Source organism: Prionailurus viverrinus, chromosome E3 (genome assembly GCF_022837055.1).
Source record: "Prionailurus viverrinus isolate Anna chromosome E3, UM_Priviv_1.0, whole genome shotgun sequence".
In the NCBI taxonomy this organism is placed as follows: Eukaryota; Metazoa; Chordata; class Mammalia; order Carnivora; family Felidae; genus Prionailurus; species Prionailurus viverrinus.
Genome location: NC_062576.1, coordinates 1,159,559 through 1,185,118, shown reverse-complemented (window position 1 = coordinate 1,185,118; position 25,560 = coordinate 1,159,559). Strand labels below are relative to the sequence as shown.

The 25,560-nt window shown below is 63.6% G+C and overlaps 1 protein-coding gene across 1 annotated transcript; it reads left to right on the top strand.

Moving 5' to 3' along the window:
* The first annotated feature begins 3,895 nt into the window (after positions 1–3,895).
* On the top strand, positions 3,896–24,205 carry CE3H7orf50 (chromosome E3 C7orf50 homolog). Its single transcript, XM_047839176.1, has 4 exons — positions 3,896–4,345; positions 12,494–12,690; positions 18,099–18,180; positions 23,544–24,205. The coding sequence occupies exons 1-4, from the start codon at positions 3,896–3,898 to the stop codon at positions 23,724–23,726; spliced, it is 912 nt and encodes a 303-aa protein (XP_047695132.1). The 3' UTR covers positions 23,727–24,205.
* The last annotated feature ends 1,355 nt before the right edge of the window (positions 24,206–25,560 follow it).

Here is a 25,560-nt window from a genome sequence, read left to right as displayed (position 1 = left end):
AGTCCCTGCCTCTTCATGGCTCGACGGCTCAGTTTTCAGTGCTGAACGACACTCCTTTGCCTGGACGGTCCACGGTCTGTTTACGCACTCGCCTGCTGAAGAACATGGTTGTTTCCAAACGTGGGCAGTTGTGAATAAAGCTGCCGTAAACGTCTGGGTGCAGGTTTTGGTGCGCACGTAACTTCTCAGTTCCTTTCGGTAAGTAGCAAGGAGCAGGATGACTGGATCGCAGGGTGAGAGTAGGCGCATTTTGTCAGAAACGGCCAAACCGGCTTGCAAAGTGGCTGCACCGCGTCGCGTTGCCACGGGCAGGGCAGGAGATTCCTGCTGCTCCGTGTCCACGCTGGCGGCCACCGCGTCGTGGACCCTTCTGACAGGCGCGTGTGAGATAGGACGCCGAGTGCCTGCCCCCTGTTCATCTTCTGTGGTTCGAGGTTTGTTTTTTGCCTATGACCGTCCAGGACCGTTTGTGGAAGAGACTCTTTCCTCCAGTGAAGTACCTCTACACCTTTGCCAAAACTCAAAGTGCTAATGAGGTGGTTTGGGGTTCTCTGTTCTCTTCCGTTCACTCGTGCGCCTGTCCCTCCGTCGGGGACACACGGTCTTCATGGTGGCAGCTCTGTGATAATTGTGGAAATCGAATAGAGGGACTCTTCTACTTTATCTTCCTTTTCCAAAATTGCTCTAAATATTCTTTTTCTAAATATCCCTTTTCTTTTCCGTGGAAATTTTAGGGTCATCTCGTACACCTGCACGGAAAGTCTCGCTGGGGTTTTGCATTGAACCAGCGTCTCGTCTCGTGGAGAACAGACCTCTTCACTGTGCTGTGTTCGGTCCGTGAACACAGTAGGTCTCCATTGATTTAGACGTTCTCTGATTTCTTTTCGTCTGATTTCCTTTCCCGTGTTCAGCGCATAGATGCTGTACGTGTGTCATTGGGTTTACGACCTCGTGGGTTTTTTGGAAGCGGTTGTAGTTGGCACTGGATTTTGAGTTTGAGTTTCTGTGTGTTGACTGCCAAGTCACAGAAACACAGTTGACACATGCACGTTGCTCTCGTCCTGCAATCCTGCCGAATTCATGAGTGCTTGGAGTTGTCTTGTAGGCTCCTTGGGCTTCGTGTGTTGGTCACCGTGCCGTCTACAAATACAGACCGTTGTGTTTCTTCTTTTCCAACCTGCATGCCTTTGATTCCCTTTTCCTGCTTCATCGCGCTGGCTAGAACTCACTAGCAGCGGCCAGAGGATCTCTGTGCCCTTTCCCTGGTCTCGTGGGGAGGAGAGGGATGCGGACGTTATTTATCAAGCGGACAAGACTTCCCGCCACGAGTAGTTTCTTGAGGATTTAGATCACTGCTGCCATTTGAATTTTGTCAGACGCTTTTTCTGTGTCGGTCGATATGCTTGTGTGATACTTTGTCTTTTGCCTGTCGATAGGGTGGCTTCTACGGATTGGGTCTTGAATGTTGAATCGGCCTCACATCCCTCATTGAACAAGCCCCGCTCGGTTGTGAGGTACAATTCTTCTTATCTGTTGCTGATTAGGGTCTTTGTACATATATTTGTGAGGGATCTGGGTCTGTAGTTTGCTGGTCCTGTACTGTTTTTGCCTGGTTTTGGTGTCAGGGCGGTGCTGGCTTTGTGGTCGTGCTGGGAAGTGATCCCTCCTCTCCCGTGTCGTGGGAGGGACCGGCCTCCTGGAGTTGGGTGACTCAGTGGTTAACAGAATTCCAGTGAAGCCCCACTCCCCTGGGCAGGAGACCCAGGGCTCCGCTTTGCAAGGTGCTGCCGTGCCGGGGCGGGGGGGGGGGGCACCGGGCCACCCCGAAGGCCCTGGGCTGTACTTGGCTCGGCTGCCACCCGATCAATCGTGGCCGACAGCAGACCCTCTTTACCTGGGGCCTTACCCCCCCCCCACCCCTCCTCCACACACAGTTTCTGTCCACGCCGGGCCTGTCCCTGGAGGCTAAGTGGGACAGAGGTGCCGGCGCGGGACCTCTGTGGGCCGTGCCTGCCGGTGTCCGGTGTCCGGGTTCCGGGAGGGCCACGTCCGGGTCATGTCCCCACGCGGTGGAAGGGGCAAGGGAGCTCTCTGGGTCTCTCTTGTGAAGGCACCGGTCCCATTCCCGAGGCTCTGCCCTCATGACTCGGGCACCTCCCCAGGGTCCCACCCCCAACTACCATCACGCCAGGGATTAGGTTCGAACATACGAATTTGGGGGAAACGCCAACACTCGGTCCGTGGCTGCAGGCATTATCGTCTGTTTTGTGCCCACAGCATAGCCCGCGATCAGAGTCAGAGGAGCCTTCGGTGTGAAGACGTTGCCCGACGACCCCTCCTCCCAACCAGGAGCCAAGTTTCGGGGGTGGGGGTGGGGGTGGAATTCTGGGGTCCCTTGGGACGGGAGAGCTGGTGCCAGGTGCCGCTCCTTCCACCAGCTGGGCCGTCCGCAAGGGTTCTCTGGCTGCACCAGGTCCCGTGCAGAACCAGGTGCGAGGACAGCGGCCCTGTGCCTGCTGCTGCTGACGAGGCCCGGGGCCAGACAGCCGCCGGGAGGCCGGGCCTGGCAGCCCCTGCTTGGGGTAGAGCTTCCACGGGCCCAGCGTGAGGCCCGCGCATGTGCCCCCGGGGGGCCAGAGCGCCTCACACAGGGCCCGGAAGGGACACTGTCGCGGGTAGGCAGCCCCCCCCACCGAGTCCCAGGTTCCTCGCCTGTGAAGCGTGGGGACAGGGTGGCCGGGAGGGAGAGACGAGTGGAGGGCACGAAGGCACCCTCTCAGCCACGCGGCCCTGCGTGTGGTGCGCCCAGTGGCACCGCCCTCCCTGCTGCCAGACCGGCTCCCGCCCCTTCCCACTCAGGTCTGCCAGGGCTGCTCTGGAGTCACCGGAAGCAGACTGGTGTGAAGAAAGCCATCAATCGGAGGGCCTGAAGGCTGTGTAGTGACGCCGGAATGCACTAGAAAATCAGCACGTGGGTCCTCTGGGACTCAGAAGTCCCCCAACGGCAGTCTTGGAAACTTTTTAAAAACCATTTCCGGGTTTCCTTACCTGTAAAGCGGGGGTGCTGATGCCTGCATCCCAGGGATGAAGCAAGACAGCACAGGTGGAAGACATCTGGCACAGAGGCTGAGGTCTCTGGTGGGCGGGGCTCCTCCCTGCCCACCCCTCCCCTGCATCCCTCCAGCTGTGGCCCAGGCTCCTGCCATGCCCGTGTGCCTGCCCCCGTTGCCCCTGTGGAGCAGCCTGCGGTCGCGGTGACAGACAGGGAAAGCACAGAAAGATTCCAGCTTGGCTCCCGAGCCCTGGGGGTCCCTATCGGGCTGGGAAGCTGGCACGGAGACACCCGCCAGCCAGCACGCAGCGGGCCAGTGAAGGGTCCGCAGCCAGAGTACAGAGCGTCCTGGGACGCCTGGCCCCCGACCTTTGCCAGATGGGGGGGCCAGAAGCCCTCCCCTCCCCCAGCAGCCCTGCCGCAGAGCCTCCTACAGGCCCTGGGGTGGACCGGGCTCCCAGCTGCCGCATGTGGTTTCCTCTTGTACCCGAAGATTCACCTGCAGTCTCACTGGAGGGAGTGCAAGCTGGAGAAGAGACGTAGGGTGTTCACGTGGTGAGGGCAAGACTTTGTGACTCATTTGTTCAGCAGGCCTCAGTCGAACACTGGTGTGTTGCTGGGCAGTGTCCGTGGGGTGTGAGCAGACACAGCCCGACCCTCTTGGAGCTCACGGTGCTGGGGGGGCCGTGCTGTTGGGAGGGTGCTCAGTAGGTGAGGCAGAGGTTTCCCTGACTCTGAGGATGATGGGGGAGCTAGTTGAGAGGCTCCAGGCTAAGAGAAGAGCGTGTGCAAAGGCCCTGGGGAGGAGACAGCAGCCCCAGTACACAGAGCCCAAGGGTGGGAATGAGGCCAGCTCCGGGGAGGGGGGGTAACCAGAGTCTGCCGGGGGGCGTGGGTCCATGTGATGGGCAGAGAAACGGGGAGCACTTGGGGGCGCTGCAGCTGTGGTTTTCCTCCGAGGGCCCTGTGGCTGCCACCTGGTGGTGCGGCGGCCACCGACAAGTCGTCCCGAGCCTCCATTCCCGCTCGCGACAACCTCCTTCCACCGGGAGCCTGCGTGGGCCTCGCTTCGCGTCTCCCGCCTGCTTCGCAGACCCGGCTGGGGCTGGGGCTGGGGTCCGCGCCCACGTGCAGGCCCCGGGGCCCCGCCCACACCCCCGAGCGCCCCCGCGCCTGCGTCACCGCCCGGCCGGCTGGATCCGGTTCCAGCCGAGCCGGGCCGGCGTGACATGCGCAGTGAGCGGGCGCTGCGGCCGGGCTGCCCGGGGCCCGCTGGCGGCCCGAGACGCGGAGGTCAGTGTGCCGAGCCCGGGATCGGGGCCCGGGGAGGGGGTGGGGGGACCCGCCCTGCACGAGCGCGCCCGCGCGGAGGGCCGGGCGTGTCCCGGTGGGGGTGCTGCGGAAGCCCGGGGCCGGGAAGGTCCCGGCCCCGGTAAGACGGCTCACCCTGCGGGTGGGGCGCCCTTCCCCCTCGGGTCGGGCGCGGGTGGGCCCACGCCGCCGCCGAGGTTACCTCGTCGGGGTGGGGGGGGGAGGGGGCCGGAGCGCCCTGCTTCCCAGCCTCGACGTCCTGCACGGTGAGGATGGGGCCCGAGTTGGGTCCTGCACCGGGGGGTGAGGGGGGGGGTGGGGGGAGGTCGTGGGGGTTGGGCCCGAGCTATGTGCTGCACCAGGGGGAGGTCGTGGAGACTCTGAGCTGTGTCCTGCACCGGGAGGGGAGGTTATGGGGGCTTCCGAGCTGTGTCCCGCACCAGGGGGAGGTCGGGGGGGGGGGGGGGGGGGCGGGGGGCTCCGAACTGTGCCCTGTTCCAGAGGGGAGGGGCCCCGAGCTGTGTCCTACACTAGGGAGGAGGGCTTGAGGGGGCCTCCAGCTGTGCGCCCTTAACAGCTTTTCCTTGGGGAAGGTCTCTGGGGCTCACAGCCCCTCCGATTGCTGGTTCAGAACCCCGGATTCTAGTCTCATCCCCGGGCCATGTGACCACACGCGAGTTCCCTGCCTCTCCAGCCTGTTTCTCTGCAAAACCGGGGAGTGGACTAAACCTTGTCCCCGTTGTGCACCTGGGGACTGGTCTGTCCTTGCTCTCTCCACTCCTGGGACGGGTGTTGTCCTTTGCTTGGGACAGATAGCCCAAGGCGACATTATCTTAGCAAGTCCCACCCACACGTGGCACATCATCATTGTTGGGGGAGTGGGGAGGGCCTGCAGGGGTATCACCATTTTGCTTGTGAAGGTCTCTGGCTTTGACACATTATTTGGCAATGTGAATTTTCACGGTGCACGCTCGGGAATTCTGGCAAGGCGAGAAGAAGCTAACCCATGGTTTCCGTATGCTAGCTGTGGAATTATCTTGGAAATTATATTTAACAATGGATGGAGTTGATTTAATCGTATGCTGTATTCATCCCGTGCAGCGTTTGTTTTGATGTTGCTGGTTCATTTTGGAGCCAGTGAGGTGGTGGTGTCAGTTTCTCCCCATAGCTCAGACCGTTTGCAGATCTTGCACAGCCTACAGGGCCCGGAAGGCAAGGGATCTCCGGAGCTGAGGCTATAGTCGTGTTCTCTACCCAAAGGCAAGGGCGTTTCCGCTTCCTGGGCACAAAAGCCCCTGAGGAAGAATGCAGCCCACAGACCGCAGCTGAAAAGGCAGGAAAACCTATTGGAAAATCTTGTGCGGAACCGGCGGCCTCTCTGCGGGCTTCGCACAGGAGAGCCTGTGTTCTGGGCCTGCTCCCAGCGCCCTGGCCCGTGAACTCGGGTGGCACGGAGCTGTCTCTACGGTTTTCTACTGGCCTTTCGTTATTAGGAATCTGATTTCTGTTAACGTGGCGAGTTCAGCACTGCCGGGTCAGGACTTCTTGGAAGTTGTCCAGAAGCATGTTTTTTGTGCGTTAAACGCTATTTTTAGACCCATTTACGGTTCCTGTACTTCGTTTTTCTCCTGGCTCTGCCCGTTCTGGCCATCAACCTGCCGGAATGGCATTTCCAGATTAAAGTGAAAGTGTACCCTTCAATTTCTGGCCAGTCACACGTTTCCGGAAACGAGAGGAAGGCAGATTCAGAGTTTACTAGGAAGGGGGTGGGCGTGGCTGGGGGGCGGGCTCAGCGGCCTGCCGTGAACACAGGCGTGACTGTGCACGTGACCTTTGCCTTAGATCTGGCATCCGTGCCTGGAAGCCATAACTGTGACATTCCACGGTCGGGCTGTTGACCGCACAATGCAGCTGGATTCCATGCCTTTGCTGGCCTGCTGGTAATGGAGGAAAAGTTTACTGAGTCTAGATCGTTAAACCCCGCCGGTGGGCAGTCCTTCTCGGAAGTGACAGAGCTCGCACAGGGGGAGCCCGCCAGGGCCTGTGCCTTCCCCCCACCCCCCCGATGTAGGCAAAGTCACCCCAAGGCAGTGAGGGCTGGCAGCAGGGACGTGGTGCCCTTGGGGTCTGCAGTCTAGGAAGACCCACCTTGGAGTTAGGAGACCCCCGTAGGTCCCTACCTCTGGCGAGCAGGTAACTGTTTCCTTTTCTAGCGGCGGAGGCTACGCCTTGGTTTGTGGCTGTGAGGTGCTGGGGGTGTGCCTCGCCCAGTACCGCGTCCTGGGTCTGGCTGACGGATGCCTCCAAAGGAGGGGCCCTCACAGCCTCTCTGGGGACCCCGCCTGCCCTCAAAGGCCTTCAGAGCTTGTGTGCCAGACCAGGTGAACCCCCTCGGCTCAGCAGGGCGTCTCCAGAATTGGAAACTAGAGTGCGGGGCTGCTTCCTAGCTCTGTTCTCGGTGGACTCAACGGTCTTCCTGTCCCCATGCGTCCTCTTGCATGTGCCCTGTCATCTCAGATCTAAGACCTCAGGGCCCTGGACACTGTCTGTCCCCGAGCCTCTCCCGGCCTGTGCGGACACCCACGTTTGACATCTGAGCACGTGTCCTGTGAATTGTGCCAAAGCCAAGTCCGCTCCTCCCCTGGCCTCCCCCGTCTGCCCCTGGAGCTGGCGTCCTCCTAGTCCCCGTCCCCTTCTCCCATAGCCCTTGTCAGCTCGGCCTCCTCGCACCTCTCCTGTCTTCTGCCAGTGTCCACGGGCTCGGGGCAGGGCCGCGGCCACAGCTCATCCTGTTCACACCTAGTTCCCTGTGCCCCTGGAGCTCCTTGAGAGCAGGGCTGCTCTTCACCTGTGTCCCCTGAGGCGCCTGCGCTCTGCCCTGGATGATGGTCCCAGATGGTGCCCATAGAGCCGGCGCTGAGCCTGACCGAGTTGTACCCCGAACCTCCCCCCACACCTGCCAGGGGGAAGGGGTCACCGATGTCTGCCAGGTAGCTGTCCCCATCAGTCACTCAGCCCCACGGGCACCACCTGCACACGTCCCTCCGGGAAAGGACCCTGGGAGATTTCTCCACCCCCATCCCTCCCCCAAAAGTCTAGCCTGTATGCTCTTTCTGTCTGTCCCCGTGTCTACCTCCACTCAAGAGCGGGCCCTCCCAGGACACGGCTGGACATGCTGATTTGGGGTGAACGGACAGGCCAGCTGTGAAAGGGTAAATGTGCCCTAAAAAAAAGTCCTCGCAGGGTCAAGGGATTTTGTCTCCAGAAAAATCTGGTCCTCGTCTCGGGGCTGGAGGTTCCCTGTGTCCCCAGGCAAAGGCACCAGCTGAACCCACAGAGCCCCGTGGGACACCCACAGTGTCACATTGCAGGCAGGAGGCTGGGCCGTGTGACTCACCCTGGCTTTGCCAGTGTGGCGGGGGGGTGCAAGGGGGGGCTCCTCGCTGGCTCGAGACCACCCTGTCCGCAAAGGAGGTTGGTCCCCGCACAGCCCTGCGAGAGATGTGGCATCCTGACTCTGTCCCGGGCTGAAGCTGTGAGGGACCAAAGAGAGGTTTTGTGGGGCTGGTCCTCTCCAGCCTTCCTGCAGCCCCCTGACGCTGCACCTGTATCGGCCACTCACAAACTTCACATTCCGCCCACACTGCAAACTCCTGTTTGTGTCCTGGGGTTCAAAGAAGCAAGTGGGGGCGCCCAGGTGGTTCAGTCGGTTGGGCGTCCGACTTCGGCCCAGGTCACGATCTCACGGTTCGTGGGTTTGAGCCCCGCATCGGGGGGGTTCTGTGTCTCCCTCTCTCTCTGCCCCTCCCCTGTTCGGGCTGCGCCCGTGTCTCTCTGTGTCTCTCCCTCTTTCTCTCTCTCTTCTCTTTCTCTCAGAGGTAAATATTAAAAAGAAAGCAGCAACAGCAAGAGTAAAAACCGAGTCTCCTAGTGCTGCAACACAGGCTGGCCGCCCAGTGCTCTCCACCTCTGCTGGCGTCCTGGCTCTGGGGAGTCTGGTGCGCAGGGCCTGTGCTAGCAAGGGGGGTGGTGCCACGGCCCTGGAAGCCGGGACTGGGCGGCAGGTCCCACCGACAGCCCAGGCCATGGCTCTGAAGAATGCCCGTATGGGAGAGCCTCTGCGGAGCACTGGCCTGTCCTCCAAGGGCCACTGTCCCTGCCCACCTCCCACCTGTGACCGTCTGTGGATAAGACTTGACCCCTCCAGTTCCTCATTTCTGGCAACCAAGGAGGTCACCGCCACTGGGATCCTGGAGTCTGTTCCTTAACGTGTGTCCCTGGGTGTGTGTTTCTGGGAGGAGGGTCCGGCGGTTTTCATCACGTCCGTCCTCCAAGGCCAGGTGGGTTTAGGTGGCGAGAGCCGGGTGGGGAAGGAGCCTGGCTGTCCCCGGGGTCGTGGGGGACCTGCAGGCCTGGGCAGGTGGGCTCAGGTTGCAGTTGTGTTTTTCACCCCGACTTACAGACCCAGGGAGTTTGAACCTGGATTAAGGAAACACTCTTTGCACGGTCTCTCCTGACTTTTGGCATTTCCGCTGTGAATGTTGGCAGGCCACGGTGGCATTGGCAGGGTGTGTGGAGGGCACGGGCACTTTCCTGGCACGTGACGGGTGGAGACCGCTCCCGGCGTCACCTGTACTCAGCTCCCCTGCCCGGTTGCACGACAGACCCGCACGGATGGGTTCGTGTGGTGTCGACGGTCTTTTGATGAAGGGTTCCGTTTGTGCCCCGCATGCCCCGTGTGTTCCATTTCCTGCATCTAAAAGCCTTCCGAGAGGGGTGTGCAGGCCCCGCTACGTTGTGCAGGACCCTGCACCCAGGAGCTGTGCCCCGCCAGGAGCCCTGCCGCCCTGAACAGCCGCTCTGACAGCCGCTCTCCCTGTCCTCCAGGAGCTCACTTACATCCGGCCGTGAGCTCCTCGAGGCCAGAGCCCGCGTCTGCCTCCACTCAGCGCCAGCCCGAGACTCCCGGAGGGCGTCGTGCCCACCACCACACACACCTGGAGACTCGGCTGTGTTCCAGAAGCAGCTTCCAGAATTGCCTGCACACACCTTTTCTGAAATCGTTCTCATTTTAACCAGGACGCTGCAAGCAAAACGAAAGGGGAAATGGTTTCATTCTCGCGGGCGCGAGGGGGTAGCCGTCGCTCGCGTGTTACTTTAGCCGGGGGTTTTGGGGTGGTGAGAGGGATTGGAGAAATTAGGCTTTGAAGGATCTGACAGTTCGTACCTGCACGTTCCGTATCCTTCACTGTCACTTGAATCTGCTGCTGTCGCTGTGGGTTTCCGATCGTTGAAAGGGTTCTAGGTCTGTCTGCAGACGGTGCCACGGAACGTGGACAGAGGCCACGTGGGGGTCTGCGATGCCTCTGATGACTGTACCCGCGTCTTGTTTCAGAATAAAGCATTTCTCTAAAACGTTGTAGGAAACGGTCTTTTTTGTTCTTCGTTGTTAGATAAGGGAAATTGTGCTACCTTGTGATACCTAGTAGTAAGTCTGATTAAGGTGTACTTTTGAACTAGAGCGAAATTTCTGAAGGTGCCACAGCCAGAGGCATGGGCTTCCTGCCCACCTGTTTCCTAGGTTCAGAACCAGAAGGAAGTGGGGCCTTCCTGGTGGGGAGGCCTGTGAGCCTGCTGCTGTTTTCTGGACCCGACTCTGGAGTCCCTTCTGTCCCCCAAGCTCCGGGCCACGAAGCAGTTGACGTCAGGGGGCCCGGACTCCAGGGGGACGGATCCCACCGTGACCCTGGGGCTCACCCAGCTGCGGAGAGCACCGGTTAGACTGTTGTGGACAGTTTACGGAGAGACCACTGTGGCTAAAGATCCTCGGCCCCGGGGGCCACACAGATGTGGCTCGGGCAGGGCTCTGCCCACATCCGTAAACCGAGGATCGAGCAGAGACTGTCCCTCCCCTGCCGGCCAGCCCTTCAGGGGCAGCGCTGTGTGGCGCTTAGGGTGCGTCCGTAGACCCCACGCACAAACTCCAGTCGGGGTTTAGTCGTCTGAGGTGCCCTGACCTCACGGCCCTGGGCCCTTTGCCACAGCAGCACCCTGCCGCCACCCGATAGCACTTTCTACGTGAACGGATAACCGGACCGCAGACTGTCGCCTGACGCTTCTCTCGATGCTTCTTAAAACCGTTTGCCGGGGCGCCTGGGTGGCTCAGTCGGTTAGGCAGCCGACTTCGGCTCAGGTCACGATCTCGCGGTCCGTGAGTTCAAGCCCCGCGTCGGGCTCTGTGCTGACAGCTCAGAGCCTGGAGCCTGTTTCGGATTCTGTGTCTCCCTCTCTCTGACCCTCCCCCATTCATCCTCTGTCTCTCTCTGTCTCAAAAATAAATAAACGTTAAAAAAAAAAAAATTAAAAAAAAAAAAAAAACGTTTGCCGTAGAGCTGCTGCCACGATGAGCCGCCTTCTGGGGGGCATAAAGGTCTGGTTCTGTGGGGGGGAGGGGCCTGCCCTCTCCCCGCCCCCAGCCCCTGCTCACGTGCTGTGACTCCCGGCTCTGGTCCCAGCTCTGCCTCCTTCGCCTTCGGGACCAGCGTCCAGACCCTGCAAGCGGCTTGGCTTTCCCTGAGCGCTCCTGGGGTGTCGTGACCTCTGCCCCACCCCCTGGAAGAGCAGGGCCCAGGTGGGCCGGTCTGCACCCCGCTTCTCCTCAGAGGCCACCAGCAGGCCCCCTGGGACCCGGCATGAAACGGGCAGGAAGGGCGTCTTGCTCCCGCCCATCCTGCTTGGAGCACAGGCCGCACAGAAGTGGTCTCGAGAAACACTGGGTTTATTGCAGTTTTGGCCTCTTTCCTAGGCCGGCCCCGAGGCCACGTCTTCAGTCAAGGTGGAGACCCCAGGAGGGCACCGGGCCTGCCCTCCTGCCTCCCATCATGGTGTCACCACTGCTCCCCTGGACCTCAGGAAACCCTCAGAAATCCCGATGGCCTCGGGCAACTAGGCTTGCAGGCAGGGGGCATGTGCCGCCCCAGGGCTGTGTCTGTCCAGAGACCCCCTCTGGAAGCACCCCCTGTGCTGGCAGCCTGTGAGCCCCATGTGAGAGGAGCCGTGCGTGTGTGTGCACATGCGTGTACATGGTGTCAGGGCTGCTGGAGCCTCCCTGGGGCAGCCTGGAGGCCCCACTGCTGGTTTTAAAGGAGGCAGAGGGGGGAGCTGGAGAGAGAGCGTCTCTTTTGTTTTAGAAGATTCCGGAAAGATCTGGCGTTGAGTGGGAACACAAAGGTTGTCAAGGCACTGGCACTTTGTAAGCTGGCCTCTGGGGAGGCGAGAGGGGAGGGGAGGGGAGGGAGGGGAGGGGAGGGGAGGGGGAGGTCTGCAAACGCTGGATGTGCCTGGGGTAGCCTTTGCCCTTCCGGAGGCCTTGGGGCAGTGGCCTGGTCCCAGGCCAGAGGCGGAGTGACCAATGCTCGTGTGCCAGGTTTTCCAGGAAAGGGGACATGTGTGCAGGTCCTGGGGTCATGATCCCCTGCCCCGTTGAAAGGCTGGTTTGGTTTGATACGGGGAGCGGGTTGGGGCTGTACTGCTGGGCGCAAGGTATCTGGGAAAACAGGGGTGTCAGGAGGCCGCGGCCCTATCAGGGGAGAGCGAGAGGCCGGCAGCCTGCGTCCACCAACTGCTTAGCTGCTGGGGGAGGCACCCGGGCCTTCCTCGGGAGGGGTTCCTAAGTGGAAAGGCCTCTGTGGGTACCCCACCCCGCAACCTTGAGCAGTATGCTCTCAGTCCTGCCTCAGTGCACCTGGTCTGCGGACAGCCTGAGGGCAGCAGACAGTGGGGGCAGCAGCAGGGCTGGGGGGCTGGGGAGAGGGAAAGGAGGAGGGGCAGGTCTCCTGCAGGGCTGTGGGGGGATGGGGCTCTCCTCTCCGCCCAGAAATCCTTGTCCCCAGTGCGTGAGCGCAGGTGCAGGGTCAGGAGAGAGGTCCGAGGTCAGTGAGCTTTGACACGTGCTGGGTGAGATAGTCACACCCGGCCCTTCCCCGCAGGACTTGTCACCAGGCGCTGGGTCTCCTGGGTCCCTGGGAGGGCAAGGCTTTGAGCAGCCCCTTCCCCGGGTACTGGGGGTGAGGGAGGGGGTCCAGGGAGCTGAGGGGCACCCTTCCAGGCTGGTTTTCCCTTGCCTTTCAGGGAGGAGCCGCCTGGGGCGCCGGACAGGACACGGCCCTCGAGCTGCCCGAGCTGACCCCGGAGGAGAAGAGGGTCCTGGAGAGGAAGCTGAAAAAGGAGCGGAGGAAAGAGGAGAGGAAGCAGCTTCGGAAGGATGCAGCCCCGAGCGTGCCGGCCAAGCCCTCCGGGGCCCAGCTGGCCCTGGACTACCTCCGTGGGTAAGGCGACCCTCTCACGCAGGGCCTGGCCGGGTCCGGAGGGTCTCTGGTGTACCAGGAGGGACGGGGGCTCGGGTGAGCTGCTCCAAATCTGGCTCCTGGGGCCAGTGGTGTCCCCGCAGCCTGGGACCTGCCCTGGTGGGCGTCACCACAGAACCACCACCCCCAGTGCCCACTCGAGCCCTCGGGGTGCCTGGCAGACCCTGGTTTACCCTGTTCCCACGGCGGGCAGAGCCTGGCATTTGCCAACAGCTCTGTGCAAGCCTCTCTAGGAGCTCCCGGAAAAGCCAGGCCCCAGTGAAATCGCTGGCTTCTGTTGGCAGAGGAACCTGCGGGAAAGTAAAGTCACGGGTTCCAGCAGCCTCCCCCCCGCCCCCGCCGCCCACAATGGTTTTCCGCCTCCGGAAGTGGGGTCCGTCCAGTGGCATCAGCGGCCAGCACCAAGACGGGCTTCCCTGGGGAGACCCAGCTCGGACGCACTCATCTGTGCGTTGATCGTGGGGAGCGGTGTATGCGCAGCCGCCCCGGCCGCCGCCGAACTCCTTTGACTCCAACAGCAGCCCCTGCTCCCGGCACTCACTCCCCATTCCCCTCAGACCGCCCCGCCCGCCTCCACCCAAGCCCTCGTCCACCCCGTGTCCCTGTGGGCGCGTCGATTCTGGACGATTGTGCACGTGGGAGTCACGCACAGCGTGGCCTTTTGCGAAGCGCTGCCTTCGCTGGGCGAAACGTTTGAGGCCCGCCCACGTTGCAGCACGTGTCAGGCGTCCCTTTCTCTTTACGGCCAGATACCACGCACCGCACACATCCCCACGTCTCGTTTATCCGCTCACCCGCTCGTGGGCGTTCGGGTTGTTTCGGGCGCGGGGCCGTTGTGGCTGATGCTGTGGTGCGTGTCCGCGTTCGGGATCTTGTGGGGACGTGTCTTCCTCGGCCTCGGGCACAGCCTCGAGCGGGATCGCCAGGGACCCCGTTGTTGCAGCAGCTGCAGACCTGCCCACGGTGGCTGCGCCATGTTAACAGCCCCACCGGCAAGGGCCCCGACTTCCGCCCGTCCGTGCCCGCCCTCACCGATGACAGCCACGCGGGTGGGTGTGGGGCCCTGTCTCGCCGTGTTACTCGTTTGCATCCTGTACGTGTTAAACCAAAGATGCCGATAACCCAGGGGGCTGCCGAGCGGCGCCCTCTTGGCTCCTCCCCGGAGGGGTCCCTGGAAGGGCTCAGCCAGGAAGGCGAGTGCCCCCGGTCCCAGCTCCGTGACTCCGCCTGCTGGCCCCGAGCATGGCTGCGTTGGGGACAGGAATCCAGCACACCAGCTGGCTGGCCTCCTCAGGGCAGAGAACTGAGGGTCCCGCAGCCTGGCCCGGGTGAGAAGGACCCTGTCCGCTGGTCCCCGTCCCCAGCCTTAGGGATGTGTAATTCTGAGTGACGTGGGACCCTGGGGCCTCTGCACTCTTGGCTACTGGGCACAGTGGACGGGGCTGGAACCAGGACCCCTTAAGGAGTCCAGCCCCCAGTGTTGGTGTCACCTGGGCACACGCTCCCACACGTCCCAGTGAAGAGAGAGCTGGGTCTGGGGTGCGGCTGGGGAATCTGCATGTGCTGGGACCAGGTCTCTGGCTCAGCCCTCCCGGCCTCCCTCCCTAAACTCAGCAGGGGTGTAGGGGCATCGCCAGCCCCCGTAGCCCTGGCAGAGGCTGGATTGGCCCTGCTGCATGTCATGGGTCTAGAGGAGTGAGCCCTGCAGGGACCACACACAGCAGCAGCTCGAGAATGCCGAGGGCTGCCTCGTGCAGGGGCTCAGCACTGTCCATGCAGCCCTGTTCTCTAAGGTCAGAGCTGAAGGCCGTCCCCGGTTGGTGGCCAGAGAGGGCAGGAGCAGGTGGGTGGGGGCCCGCTGGGACTTGAGGACAGATGCCTGCTGCTCCCTCCGCTGGCCTGTGGGTGTGGGGTCCCCGGCTCGGTTGGGCTGTCAGCACGGCGTGGGGCACCAGCCTTGGGGATGGCAGGGCCTGGGCTAGAGCCAGCCTGCTGCTTGTCAGTGTGGGTCCTCGAGCGAGAGAGTCGTCCTCTGTGGTCTCGGCTGTCAGCCTGAGAGCCCACGCGTGTTTCTGTGAGCGCGCACGGTCACGGCTGGACACAGGAGGCCGCGGGGCCGGGGCTGGACAGAGGAGCAGGGGGACAGGCCATCCGCAGAGTGGACCTCAGGCTGTGCCACGGGCGCAGAGCCCGCCTGGGGTGGGCGGGGGTGAGGACAGGCTAGAGGGCTGCGGCCGCTCTTCACGTAGACCCCGTGCGGACGGCAAGAGGCCAGGCTGCGGACCCAGTCTTCACTCCCGAGTCCACGCCTCCCGCCACGGCATGGACTGCCCAGCTCCCTGGCGTTCACCCACCGGGGGCCTGTCCTGTCCAGACTGCCCCATTACCTAGAGGCCGGCCCAGGGATGCCATCCATGTTGTGGTAGGCCGTCTGGGCCTCGCTTCTGGCCTTGCCTCCAGCCCGCATGGGCTCCTGTGGCCGCTCGGCATCCCCGTGCCTGACAGCTGTAGGTCTTGTGTGGCGGGAGCTGCACCCCATGCATGTGCTTGGAATGGTAGTGGTGGTCTCTGGGCCCGCGGGAGCCCCCAGGGCAGCCTGGTCCCTGTGGGATGTCAGACCCAGGGCCGAGGCAGCCAGCATGCTCTCCCCGGAGACCCCACACCAACCCCTCGCCGGGCTGGGGGCAGGGAGACGGACTCCGGCTGTTTCTTCCCTCTTCCACCGGGGCCCCTCCCGCCGACTGAGCCGGACACGGCAGCTCCTCCCTCACGGGGTGTCCTGTCCCGCTGGGCGCCCGGCCCCCAGCCCCATCCCCAGAGCAGGCCGGGACTCGATCAGGTGCTGCGTAAGCGGGGGTCAGCGGGGCACACGGCCTCAGCGACTCAGGGCCTGCCTTCCCGGGACGAGAGGCTGTTGGGCCCCATCCCTCGTTTACGCCCGGGGCCTGGGCCGGCCAGCCGATTCCAGCTTCCCGTGAGCTGAGAGATTTCTGCCGTGGAGACCGGGCCGTACGAAATCCGCGAGTTGTCTGATTGCCGCGAGAGCACGGGCTGCTCTAGGCCACGATGGCACTGCCGGCTGGAACGTGGGGGTTGGCACGTGTGAGGCCTGGGGCCGGGTTCTTAGGGTTTCCCTGAAGACCGCGGCCTTGGGGACAGGTTGGTGGAGATAGAGACACATGCACCGGCTCAGGGGCTCCAGAACCTGCCCGATGTTGGGGCTCAGGCAGGGCCCGTGGGACACACGTGTCTCTGGGTGGCCGTGGGCCGGGGGCCTGTACAGCAGCTGCACGTGCTTCTGCCCGTCTGGGTGTTGAAGTGTCCTTCACCCATGACCTCACGGAGCCACGTTCTCTGGGAGCCACTGACGACTCCGTACCCCCTCGAGAGGGTGGGGCTCAGCCCTTACCACCAGGGAGCCCACCCGGCGCGGGGTCCCCGCTCCCTCCCTGTGGACCCTGGTCTCTCAGATTCTCTATCCCCACGGGTCCTGCCTCTCAGGGAGGCGTCTCTGAGACGGAGCAGGAGCCTGGAGAGGCGGGCTGGCTTGTTCATGTCCGTCATCCCCAACTTCGCTCCTGTGTCCTCGTCGTCCTGGTCTGGGGGCCTCCTCTCTGCCTGTCGTGGCCTAGGGGCTTGGGGCTCCCAGCCAGTGCCCCTTGCTTCCTTTGGGCCCACACAGCAGATCTGAAGCCAATGTAACACTGTCTGGGGGTTCAGGTGACCACAAGGGGGGCATTGAGCCTAAGCTAGACCAGAGCCCTGGCTCGGGTCAGGCACACAGCCCGTCCGTGTTGTCGATGCCGTGGCCATGGCAGCCAGGTCCGTGGAGCCCCAGGTCCCAGGCAGTGGAGCTCGGCACCTCCACACCCTCCGTCAGCCCAGGATGGACCCCACAGACCCTGGGGGAGGTCGTGTGCCATCTTCCGGGGCAGGGGAATTGGCCAACGTGCAGGTGGTCAGTGGAACCAAATGGTAATTTGAACAGAGAAGGCTTATTGTAAAGAATGAGTAAGCACAGCAGAGGGCTTGCTAGTAAGTCGAAACCCAAGACCCAGGAGGAGCAGACCCCAAGACAGCCACTCCTCAGGGCCGGATGAGCCCAGGGCCTACACCTTTGGGGGAGGAGTCACAGGAGCTGTGGCCACAGGACTTGCTGGGAAGGCTGCTCACGGGAGGCCTGGCCAGGGCTTCGTGGACCGTGGGCTCCAGGGGGTTGCTTGCTGGAACCAGACTGCATCAGCCTCCGTGTCCTGTTTTTATGGCTCTGCAGCTCCTTGTGCTTAACGTCGTGCCATCTGGCAAACCCATTTTTTGAAGACGCCCTTCCCCCCAGCAGAGTGGGCGACGGACGGTGTGAGCCAGCGCAGTCACTTGATAACCAGCACGGGGCAGGGGCCCCTCGGGTTAACCCGCAGGGATCAGCCAGGGACAGCGCCCGGCCTGGCGGCTCTTGGGCTCTTCCTCCGGGCCTCGTCTAATGACCACGGCCCGATTTCTGCCGCGCACGCGTTCCGGGCACAGGCCGAGGGCCACACCTGCGGGTGCGGGAGTCCGGGTCGTGGTGCCCTGAAGGCACACCGCTTTGTAGGGGCGCCGGTCGGTCTCCAGGGCCAGATCCCAGATGTGAATCCACGGGTCCCCAGCGGGATGGGATGGGAGCAGGGACCCGGTCTGGCTCAGGTCCTGTTCTGTGGCTGCCACACAAAGTGCCCGTGGTCCCCGGCAGACGTGGGGTGGGGCTCAGGCGGCTCTGCTGTCACGTGACCGTGTGTGTGAAGTCGAGTAAGAGTGACTCCACCTCGGCCCCGCGAGCTACTGTCCCTCCAGTCGAGGCTGCAGCTAGGGCACATCACACACCCTGGGGGCTCACCCCCCGCCCTCCTGCCCACACCCCTCGGTGCCCCCGAGTCCCAGACACGCCGCCCTTCTCTTCCTCCTGCTTGTCAGCAGGCTGGCCTCGTGGCCGCGGGTTGGGTGGGGGCTGGGGTGGGGGGTCACACGGCCTCAGGTGGCCCACACCAGCACGACCCTCGGGGTCAGGGTTCCTGGCTCCCCCCCGCGCTGCTCTCCCTCACCCTCCACACACAGCTCTCGGTTGGAAGGCCGTCCCCGCTCTGGCGGGCACACGGTGAAGGCTGACGCGGGAGCGGCTGACTTCAGGAGCCTCCGGGTGCCCGTGCCGTCTGGCGCGGATGTGGAGGCAGGCGCTCGGGGGTGAGGCGTCCTCCCAGCACCAGGCCCCCGAGCCCCCTCCGCTGCTCCTCGTCTGCCGCCCTCCAGCTGGGGAGGGGCCTCCACACACCTGGTGCACAGACCCTTCTGTCAGTTCCCGCCGGCGCCTGACGTGTCCTGTCCTTGCTTCCCAGCTGGGCCCAGAAGCACGAGAACTGGAAGTTCCAGAAGACGAGGCAGACCTGGCTGCTACTGCACATGTATGACAACGACCAGGTATGTGCACCGGTGGGGCGGGGGGGAAGCAGGGGTGTACACGCTGCGGGTGGTTTGGACAGGGTTATGCACACGGGGGCGGGGGTGGTTAGGGCAGGTGTGTGCCCGCTGGGAGGGCTTTGGGGCAGGGGTGTGCATGCTGGGGGGAGGTGAGGGCAGGGGTGTGCACCGAGGGGCAGGGGTGTGCACACCCGCTGGGGGTGGTTAGAGCAGGTGTGTGCACGCTGGGAGGGCATTAGGGCAGGGGTGTGCACCAGGGAGCAGGGGTGTGTGTTGGGGGGGGCAGGTGTGTGCACGGGGGGTGTAGGGCAGGGGTGTGCATGGGGCGGGGAGCAGGAGTGTGCACACTGGGGGGGCGTGTAGGGCAGGGGTGTACACCCTGGGAGGGCGTTAGGGCAGGGGCAGGGTTGTGCATGTGGCGGGGAGCAGGAGTGTACACACGGGGGGGTGTATAGGGCAGGTGTGTGCACGGGAGGGTGTCAGGCAGGGGTGTGCACCCTGGGAGGGCGTTAGGTCAGGGGCAGGGGTGTGCACACTGGGGGGGGTGTAGGGCAGGTGTGTGCACGCTGGGAGGGTGTTAGGGGTGTGCACGCTAGGGGAGGTGTGTAGGGCGGGGGTGTGCACGCTGGGAGGGTGTTAGGACAGGGGTGTGCACACGGGGGGGGGGGTGTAGGGTGGGGGGGGCAGGCGTGCGCACGTGTCCGACAGCAATCGTGTGTGCACGCTGGGGGAGGGGAAGCACGCGCGGATGTAGGACAGCGACTGCCGTGTGCGTGGTGAGTGAGCGGAGGGAGGTGAAGTGTGCGTCCCCGGTGGGGAGGAGGAGAGCTGTGTGCACCTGGCCAGGTGGGGAGTGAATGTGTGCGAACTCAGGTGGAGGTCAGGTCTCCCAGCGACCAGGGCGGAAGGACCCGCTGGCAGGGCCTCCCCTCCAGCATCCAGTCCTGGCCGAGGCAGTGACTGAGAAAGGCCGTGGCACCTGTGGTAGGACTCCCCCCCCACCCCCATTCCCCATCAGGAGCCCCTAGTCCAGAGGAAGGGACTTGCTGGGGATAGAGAAACACAGCCCCTGCCTCCTGCTTCAGAGGCCCCTCTGCCCCACCTGGGGCTTCGGGCCACGGGCCTGCCTGCTTCCAGCTGGACCTTCCCCAGGAAGGCTGCTGATGTCCGGGAGCGTCGTCTCCCCAGGTGCGTGGCAGTCCTGGCCCTCCCCACTGCTCGGTCCTGGTGGGGTGTAGGAGATGCTGTGCCACCCCCAAAACTCTGTGGTCCCCTCTCCCTGCAGATGAGCCCAGCCTCACGTGGGCAGGGGTCCAGCTGCAGTCTCGTTTGCCTGGCCCTGTCATTTCCTTTAGTCTGGAACTTTCTTGGTCTTATCTGACCTTCACGATCTCGATGTGCTGGGAGAAGCCGGTTATCAGACACAGGTGGGGCACGGGGGTGCCCTCCCAACGCACCTGGTGCAGGATGGTCCATGCCGACCTCCCTCGGTCACGTGATTCAGGGTGCACCTGGGTTTGAGCGTGCGGTAATCGGCCGTGTCTGTGGACCTGCTTCGGGATTCTAGAAACGCCCCGATGGTCACCACACCGTAGGCAGCTCTCGTCCTGGCCAGTGGTCGCCCTGGTGCTTGCCACGTGGTGCTCCTTGGTCCACCCTCGTCTGCCTTGGTCGGCTGGCTTTCCGCCCTTGGGGAGAGCCTGGCCGCCTGCCCCCTCCCCCGCCCCACCAGAGCCACATCCACGTCTGCGAGGGTCTTCTCCCAGGCTGCGTAACCCCCTGCTACCGCCATTGGCTCTGACAAGTATAGCTTTCGTCACAAGCGTGACGGCCCTGCTGCAGGGAGGTCCAGGGTGCCTGTGTGCCCGTGACCGGGGAGGGACACGCCTGAGAGCCAGACTCTGAAATCAGGGTGGGGGGACAGCTTTCCGAACAGGCGCCAGGGCTGGGCCAGCCTGTACCGCTGCAGGAGTCACGGGCCGGCCTTGTGACCCACCGCAGAGCCCGCACTGGGGCGTGACACCCCACCCTTCCTTCCCCGTGACCCCCCTGTCCCGCGCCGATCCGTGGCCGCTCCCCACTCGCCATAGCTCAGGGCCCACACCCCCTCCCCCCAGCACATCACCAGACTTCTGTGCCCAGAAGCCCGGGCCCCGTGGACACACCGTCCCTGGAACTCTCTGGAGCAGGTGTCACACACACGGAGCCAGCGGGCAGCTGTGGACAGAGACCTGTGTCCTGACCATCCTGCCCGCCCCCTTCCCCCCCGGGGCCTCAAGGTGCTGGCAGGTGATGGTGGCCTGACAGCCACTCCCAGCCTGTGTGGACTCGCTGTGCCCTGAGGAGGGGCCTAAGCGCCTCGGGAACCGAGGCCTTGCTTCCTGAGGCCCCTGGAGACCACCTGGTCACTGCACACCGGGAGGTGGCCTGGGGACGTGTCATAATTTTGATGAAGCCTGATTTTTGTCTTTTTTCTTCTGTCACTTGTGCGTCTGGTGTCATTACTAAGAAATCACGGTCTCACCCAAGGTCAGCAGAATTACCCCAGTGTTTCCTTGTGAGGGTTTTGTAGTTTCTGTTCTTACCTTTAGGCCTTTGATCTCTTTGGGGTTAACTCTGTGTGTCAATTAGGTTTCTGTGAGTAGACTGTCCCCCAGCGGATGGACTTGGCACCTTCCCGGTGTCCTGTCATTTACTTAGCCATCTGCCCCGCTGGGACGTTAACCTGGAAGGACAAGGCTCGTCGGCTTTCACGGATCCCCACATCTCTGAGCCTAACGCCCCGGAGCTGCCTGGGCTCCCCTGGGAACCGGGGCACGTGCACCTGAACCCAGCTGGGGGGAGGGGTGGTGTCCGGGGCCCTTGTGGAGGGGCGCAGTAACGGGTGGGCGGATGGACCGATGGATTCATTGGTCTCTGGTGAGCCCCCTGAGGTCAGGGTCAGGGTTCACTTGGGGTCCAGCACAGGCAGTGGGATAGAAGAAAGCCCTGGACCGCAGCGGATGACTGTGGCCGAGGCGCCTGGGGGTGGGGGGTTAGGAGGGGAGTCGCGGAGGCGGGGAAGGGGGAAGGGCCCCTGGGAACGGCCTTCCCCCCTTGGGGAAGGGCCCCAAGTGCCCGGCCCTTGGTTCCGCAGACGCTCCCGGGCCTGCGTGACTCAGCAGGCTGGTGGCAGGAACAGGAGGGAACCCGGGGCCAAAGCTGGGGGTCCTGGTTGCTCCGGCCCCCAGCCGCTAGACAGTGCTGCCTCCTGGCCCCACACCGAGCCCCGCATCCCTTTGTGGGCGTCCTGCCGTCCCGCCCACGTGCCCCGCCGGCTGTGTGTGGCCCCGGAGCAGAGTGCCGGACCCTCCTGGGCTGGACCGTGACAGCAGTGGCGCCCCGGTGCTGCCCGCGGGAACAGCAGAGGCCGTGACGTGAGACGAACCTGTTCTGTGGTCCCACGCGTGCCCTGTCTTCCTGGGGCGCCTACTTGAAGAACCCCCGCCCCCACCCCAGCCTCACTTCGAGCCCCTGAGGCGCACGGGCCTGACCTCATGGCCGCCGCGTGTCTGCGTGTGTGCGTGGGTGTGCATGAGCACTTCCTGTCGGGAGCAGGATATGAGATTCAGTTTCACGGATGAGACAGAAGCCACATCCGACCCCCGTGGGGGTGGACTGACAAGGGAGGGGAGTAGAAAGCCCGGAAGGGAACGAGTACGCTCAGGGTCCACAGAGGCGGAGGGAGCCACCACCATTGGATGGGGAGAGGATGGCCTCCTCCGCAAGCCGAGTTGTGCCAGCTGGATTTGCACGTGTCAAGGAAGGAAGGTGACCCCACCTGACCTCTGTCAGCAGCCCTCAAAGCGGGTCGAGGCCCCGGGTGTCGGGGCTGAAACTACAGCTCCCAGAAGCGAATGTGGGGGCACCCGTGTGGCCTCAGGTCGGGCACAGGCGCCGACTGCCCCAGCACAGTGACCGCAGACTCAGACTGGCGGGCGGGGAGATGGCCACCCACCCACCCACAGGAGGGAGGAGGTGGGCGCAGAGCCCGATCTCACGGACTGTGGGAGCTTTTCTAGGTCGACAGAAGGGCAGCCCAGCTCTAAAACGGACAAAGGGTGTGCGTCGACCTCTGTCCAGAGCAGACGATGCAGGTGGCCTTTGAGCGAGTGCCGAGGAGCTCGGTGTCACGGGCGTTGGGGAGGGGCCGGTCAGAGCAGGATGGCCCTGTGACCAAAGACAGACTATGACCCGTGTCGCTGAAGACGCAGCCGTTCTCGGCGGTGTTCTTCTCTTGTGTTCTCAGTGGATCGTGTTTCCTTACTTCTCGAGGGTGTCGGCAACACCACGTTGAAGTCCCCTTCTCTCCGCACAACATTTAACTTGTTCAGGTCGCTTTTGGTTTGTTTGCTTGGCCTCTGACTTTGAGATCAGACACTTTGTTCTGACGTGATGCCCTGTGGGGTCGGGAAGGGCCTGGAAACCTGGCCAGGGCTGCGTGCACCCCAGGGGCCCGTGTCCTGAGCTGAAACCCAGATCCTGAGCTGATGGGCTGGGCTCAGGATCTGGGTTTCTCTCCTGTGTCCTCAATTTCACGGTAGAATCTTCTAGTCTTGCTGCAGGACACAGGCTTGGCCGCCAACACCGGGGAAGCCTGTGCAGGGAGGTGGGGGGGGACAACAAGGGGTGGGAGAGGGTCTGCATGCGGGGGGAGTGATGTGGGGGCCCCCTTCCCCATCGAATGGTCTGGGCGCCCTTGTCGAGAGCCAGCTGACCATGGGTGGAGGGGTTCCTGCCTGGGCCTGGCTCTGTCCCCTTGCCCCACGTGCCTGTCTCTGCCTCTGCCTCCACTGCTGAAGCTTTGGAGTTGAGGCCTGTGAGTCACTACCTGCTTTCTGAGCGGACCCGGCCGCCCCTTCACTCTCCCCTCGGGACGGGACCAGCCGAGCCTGGGGTCGGGGAGCCAGAACTCGGTTTTATTGGCGGGGGCTACACCCTCAGACCCCCGGGGTGTGTGTGTGTGTGTCTCAGAAGATTTCTCTCCTCACAAACACGCCTGTTAACTGTCGACTGGCTGGCCTTTCGGGAGGGGGTGACATCCAATGGCTGCAGGGCCCCAAGCCCTCGAAAAAGACCGGGAGACTGGCCTGCCCTCCCCGCCTCCCCCAGCCCCGTGGTCCCACAGCAGCGGCACGGGGTGGGAACAGGGGTGCGGCACACGGGGCCCCGCACCGTCAGTGTGCCCGGGGCCGAGATGACGCCGAGCTCTGCTGCCTGGAGGAGGAGGCGGTGAGCCGCCTGACGCCCGGGCCCGCTCAGTGTCCACACTCGTCACCTCACCCCGCCCGGCCCCTGACGCTCTGGTCCTCTTCCCCCACCAGGTTCCCGACGAGCTCTTCTCCACCCTGCTGGCCTACCTGGAGGGGCTGAGGGGCCGGGCCCGAGAGCTGACGGTGCAGAAGGCCGAGGCCCTGATGCAGAAGTCAGATGAGGCCAGGGGCGCGGACACCCTCCCGCTGGGGACGATCCAGCGCGTCCGGCAAGTGCTACAGCTGCTGTCCTAGGGCTGCCGGCGGGCCGGGTCACTGCCACAGCCCCAGGCGGTCCTGGGCCTCTCGGTGAGGGCGACAGTGTCCTCCCGGCAGTGGGGCCCCAGCGAGGGGCAAGCGGGGTCAGCAGCAGGGCAGCGGCCAGTGGGCCCGGGAACTTCCAGGGGCCGGGCCCCTGGCCCTCAGGAGGACTGACTCCACGATGACAGGTTTTCATGCCTTCACAACCGAACGGGAGCACTTGGGGGGTAACCTAGAGACACTGGCCTGGCCTCTGCGTGGCCTCAGAGCCCACAGGGAAGCCAAGGGAAAGGCCTGTTTTCTACTGGAATGACTCAGAAATCCACCAGAGCCAGCCCTTCCCGCCAGCAGTGGTCCGTCCCTGTTGGGGGCTGAGGGCGGTCCCTCCGGTGGTGGCCAGGGCTGCCTGGTCGCCTGCCTGCGTTCACTGACCTTTTGCACTCCTGTTTGCAGTAAAACCATCCTGTGTCGGCCGTGGCTCTCGTTCTGTGTGTTTCGTTCTCATTTGTGCGTTGATTGACCACGAGCGTGCGTCAGGCCGTGGCCGTAGCCCCCCCAGGACGGCGTCCTGGTGAGACTCCCCGTGTGGCGCTTCTGCCTGCGGGCGCCCAGCACTTGCTCTGCAGGCCGCTGTCTGCACGGACCCGGGACAGGCTCGTTCTATGCCGAGAGGAGCTCTGGGTGCGTTGAGCTCCCCGGAAGTCACGGGGCTCCCAGTGCCCCGGAGGCTGCGCTCAGGGCACCGCGGCCCACACCTCCTCAGCGAGTGGGGGAAGTCGGTGGGCGGCCGGTGCCGGGACCACCTTCAGGAGGCCTGCACTTCCCGGCACCTGTACGTGGAGAATCACAGGGTGGTGGAGATGTGGTGGTTTTAAAACTCATCCACCCAGGCTTTGGTGCTCTGCCCGCGGGGACGCGGGTCAGCCTCCAGCATGGGATGAGGCACGGGTGGAGCCGTGCGGCTCTGAGGCCAGGACAGGAGGCGGAGGCAGCCGGCGCCCTCTGGACGTGTGCCCTTGGGACTTGGCGGCCTTCACGTGGGAAGCCCCTGCCGGATGGGGAGGCTGCGTGGGGATCCACCTGGGTGATGGCAGGCCCTCCAGCGGCTTCCACCCCAGGTGACACCGTGCGAAGCAGAGGTGAGCTGTCACCACCGAGTCCTCACCTTGCGGGTTTGTAAACCCTGTTGCTGGGGCGCGTGCAATAGACAACCAGGACAGCACGAAGGTGTGTAAGGTGAACTGGTTGTGTCCTGTCACGGTGCCGACAGTGAGTCACGGGCTCCTGGCCTGTGTGTAGACCCCTTATTCCAGAAGAAGGCCTGGGGCCTCGCTGTGGTCGCACCTGGCCAGGCCTTTCCAGCCAGGCCTTCCCCCGAGGCGTCCCCTCCCAGCAGTGTCCCCAGCCTCGGTTTCTGCTTTCACTTGAGCTTCGGGTACCGTGAACCACCCGTGCCGAGGGACGCTTCTCCTTGATGGGGTCAGGCCTCAAGGTGAGGGTTCCCCAGGCCAGGAGGGGCCCAGGCGTCCAGAGGGCCCTGAGCTGGTCCTTGGGACCTCCCCTCTCTCACCTGCAACCCACACCCCTGAGTTCTGAGGGTCACGCGGCCCCACCTCCCACCCAACACCCACGCCTCCCCCGCGCCCCCCCAGGGGCAGGGGTGATACTCCGCCACTCCCCGGGGGCATCTGGCTCCACCCCTCCCACTGGTGCAGCTGAAGCCCCGCCACGTGCACACACACACCCACTTCCGGGCCAGAGCACCTGGCGGCCCCCTCTTTGGCTTTTAGAGACAGAGGGGAGGTCCCGACCCTCCAGGCATCAGTGA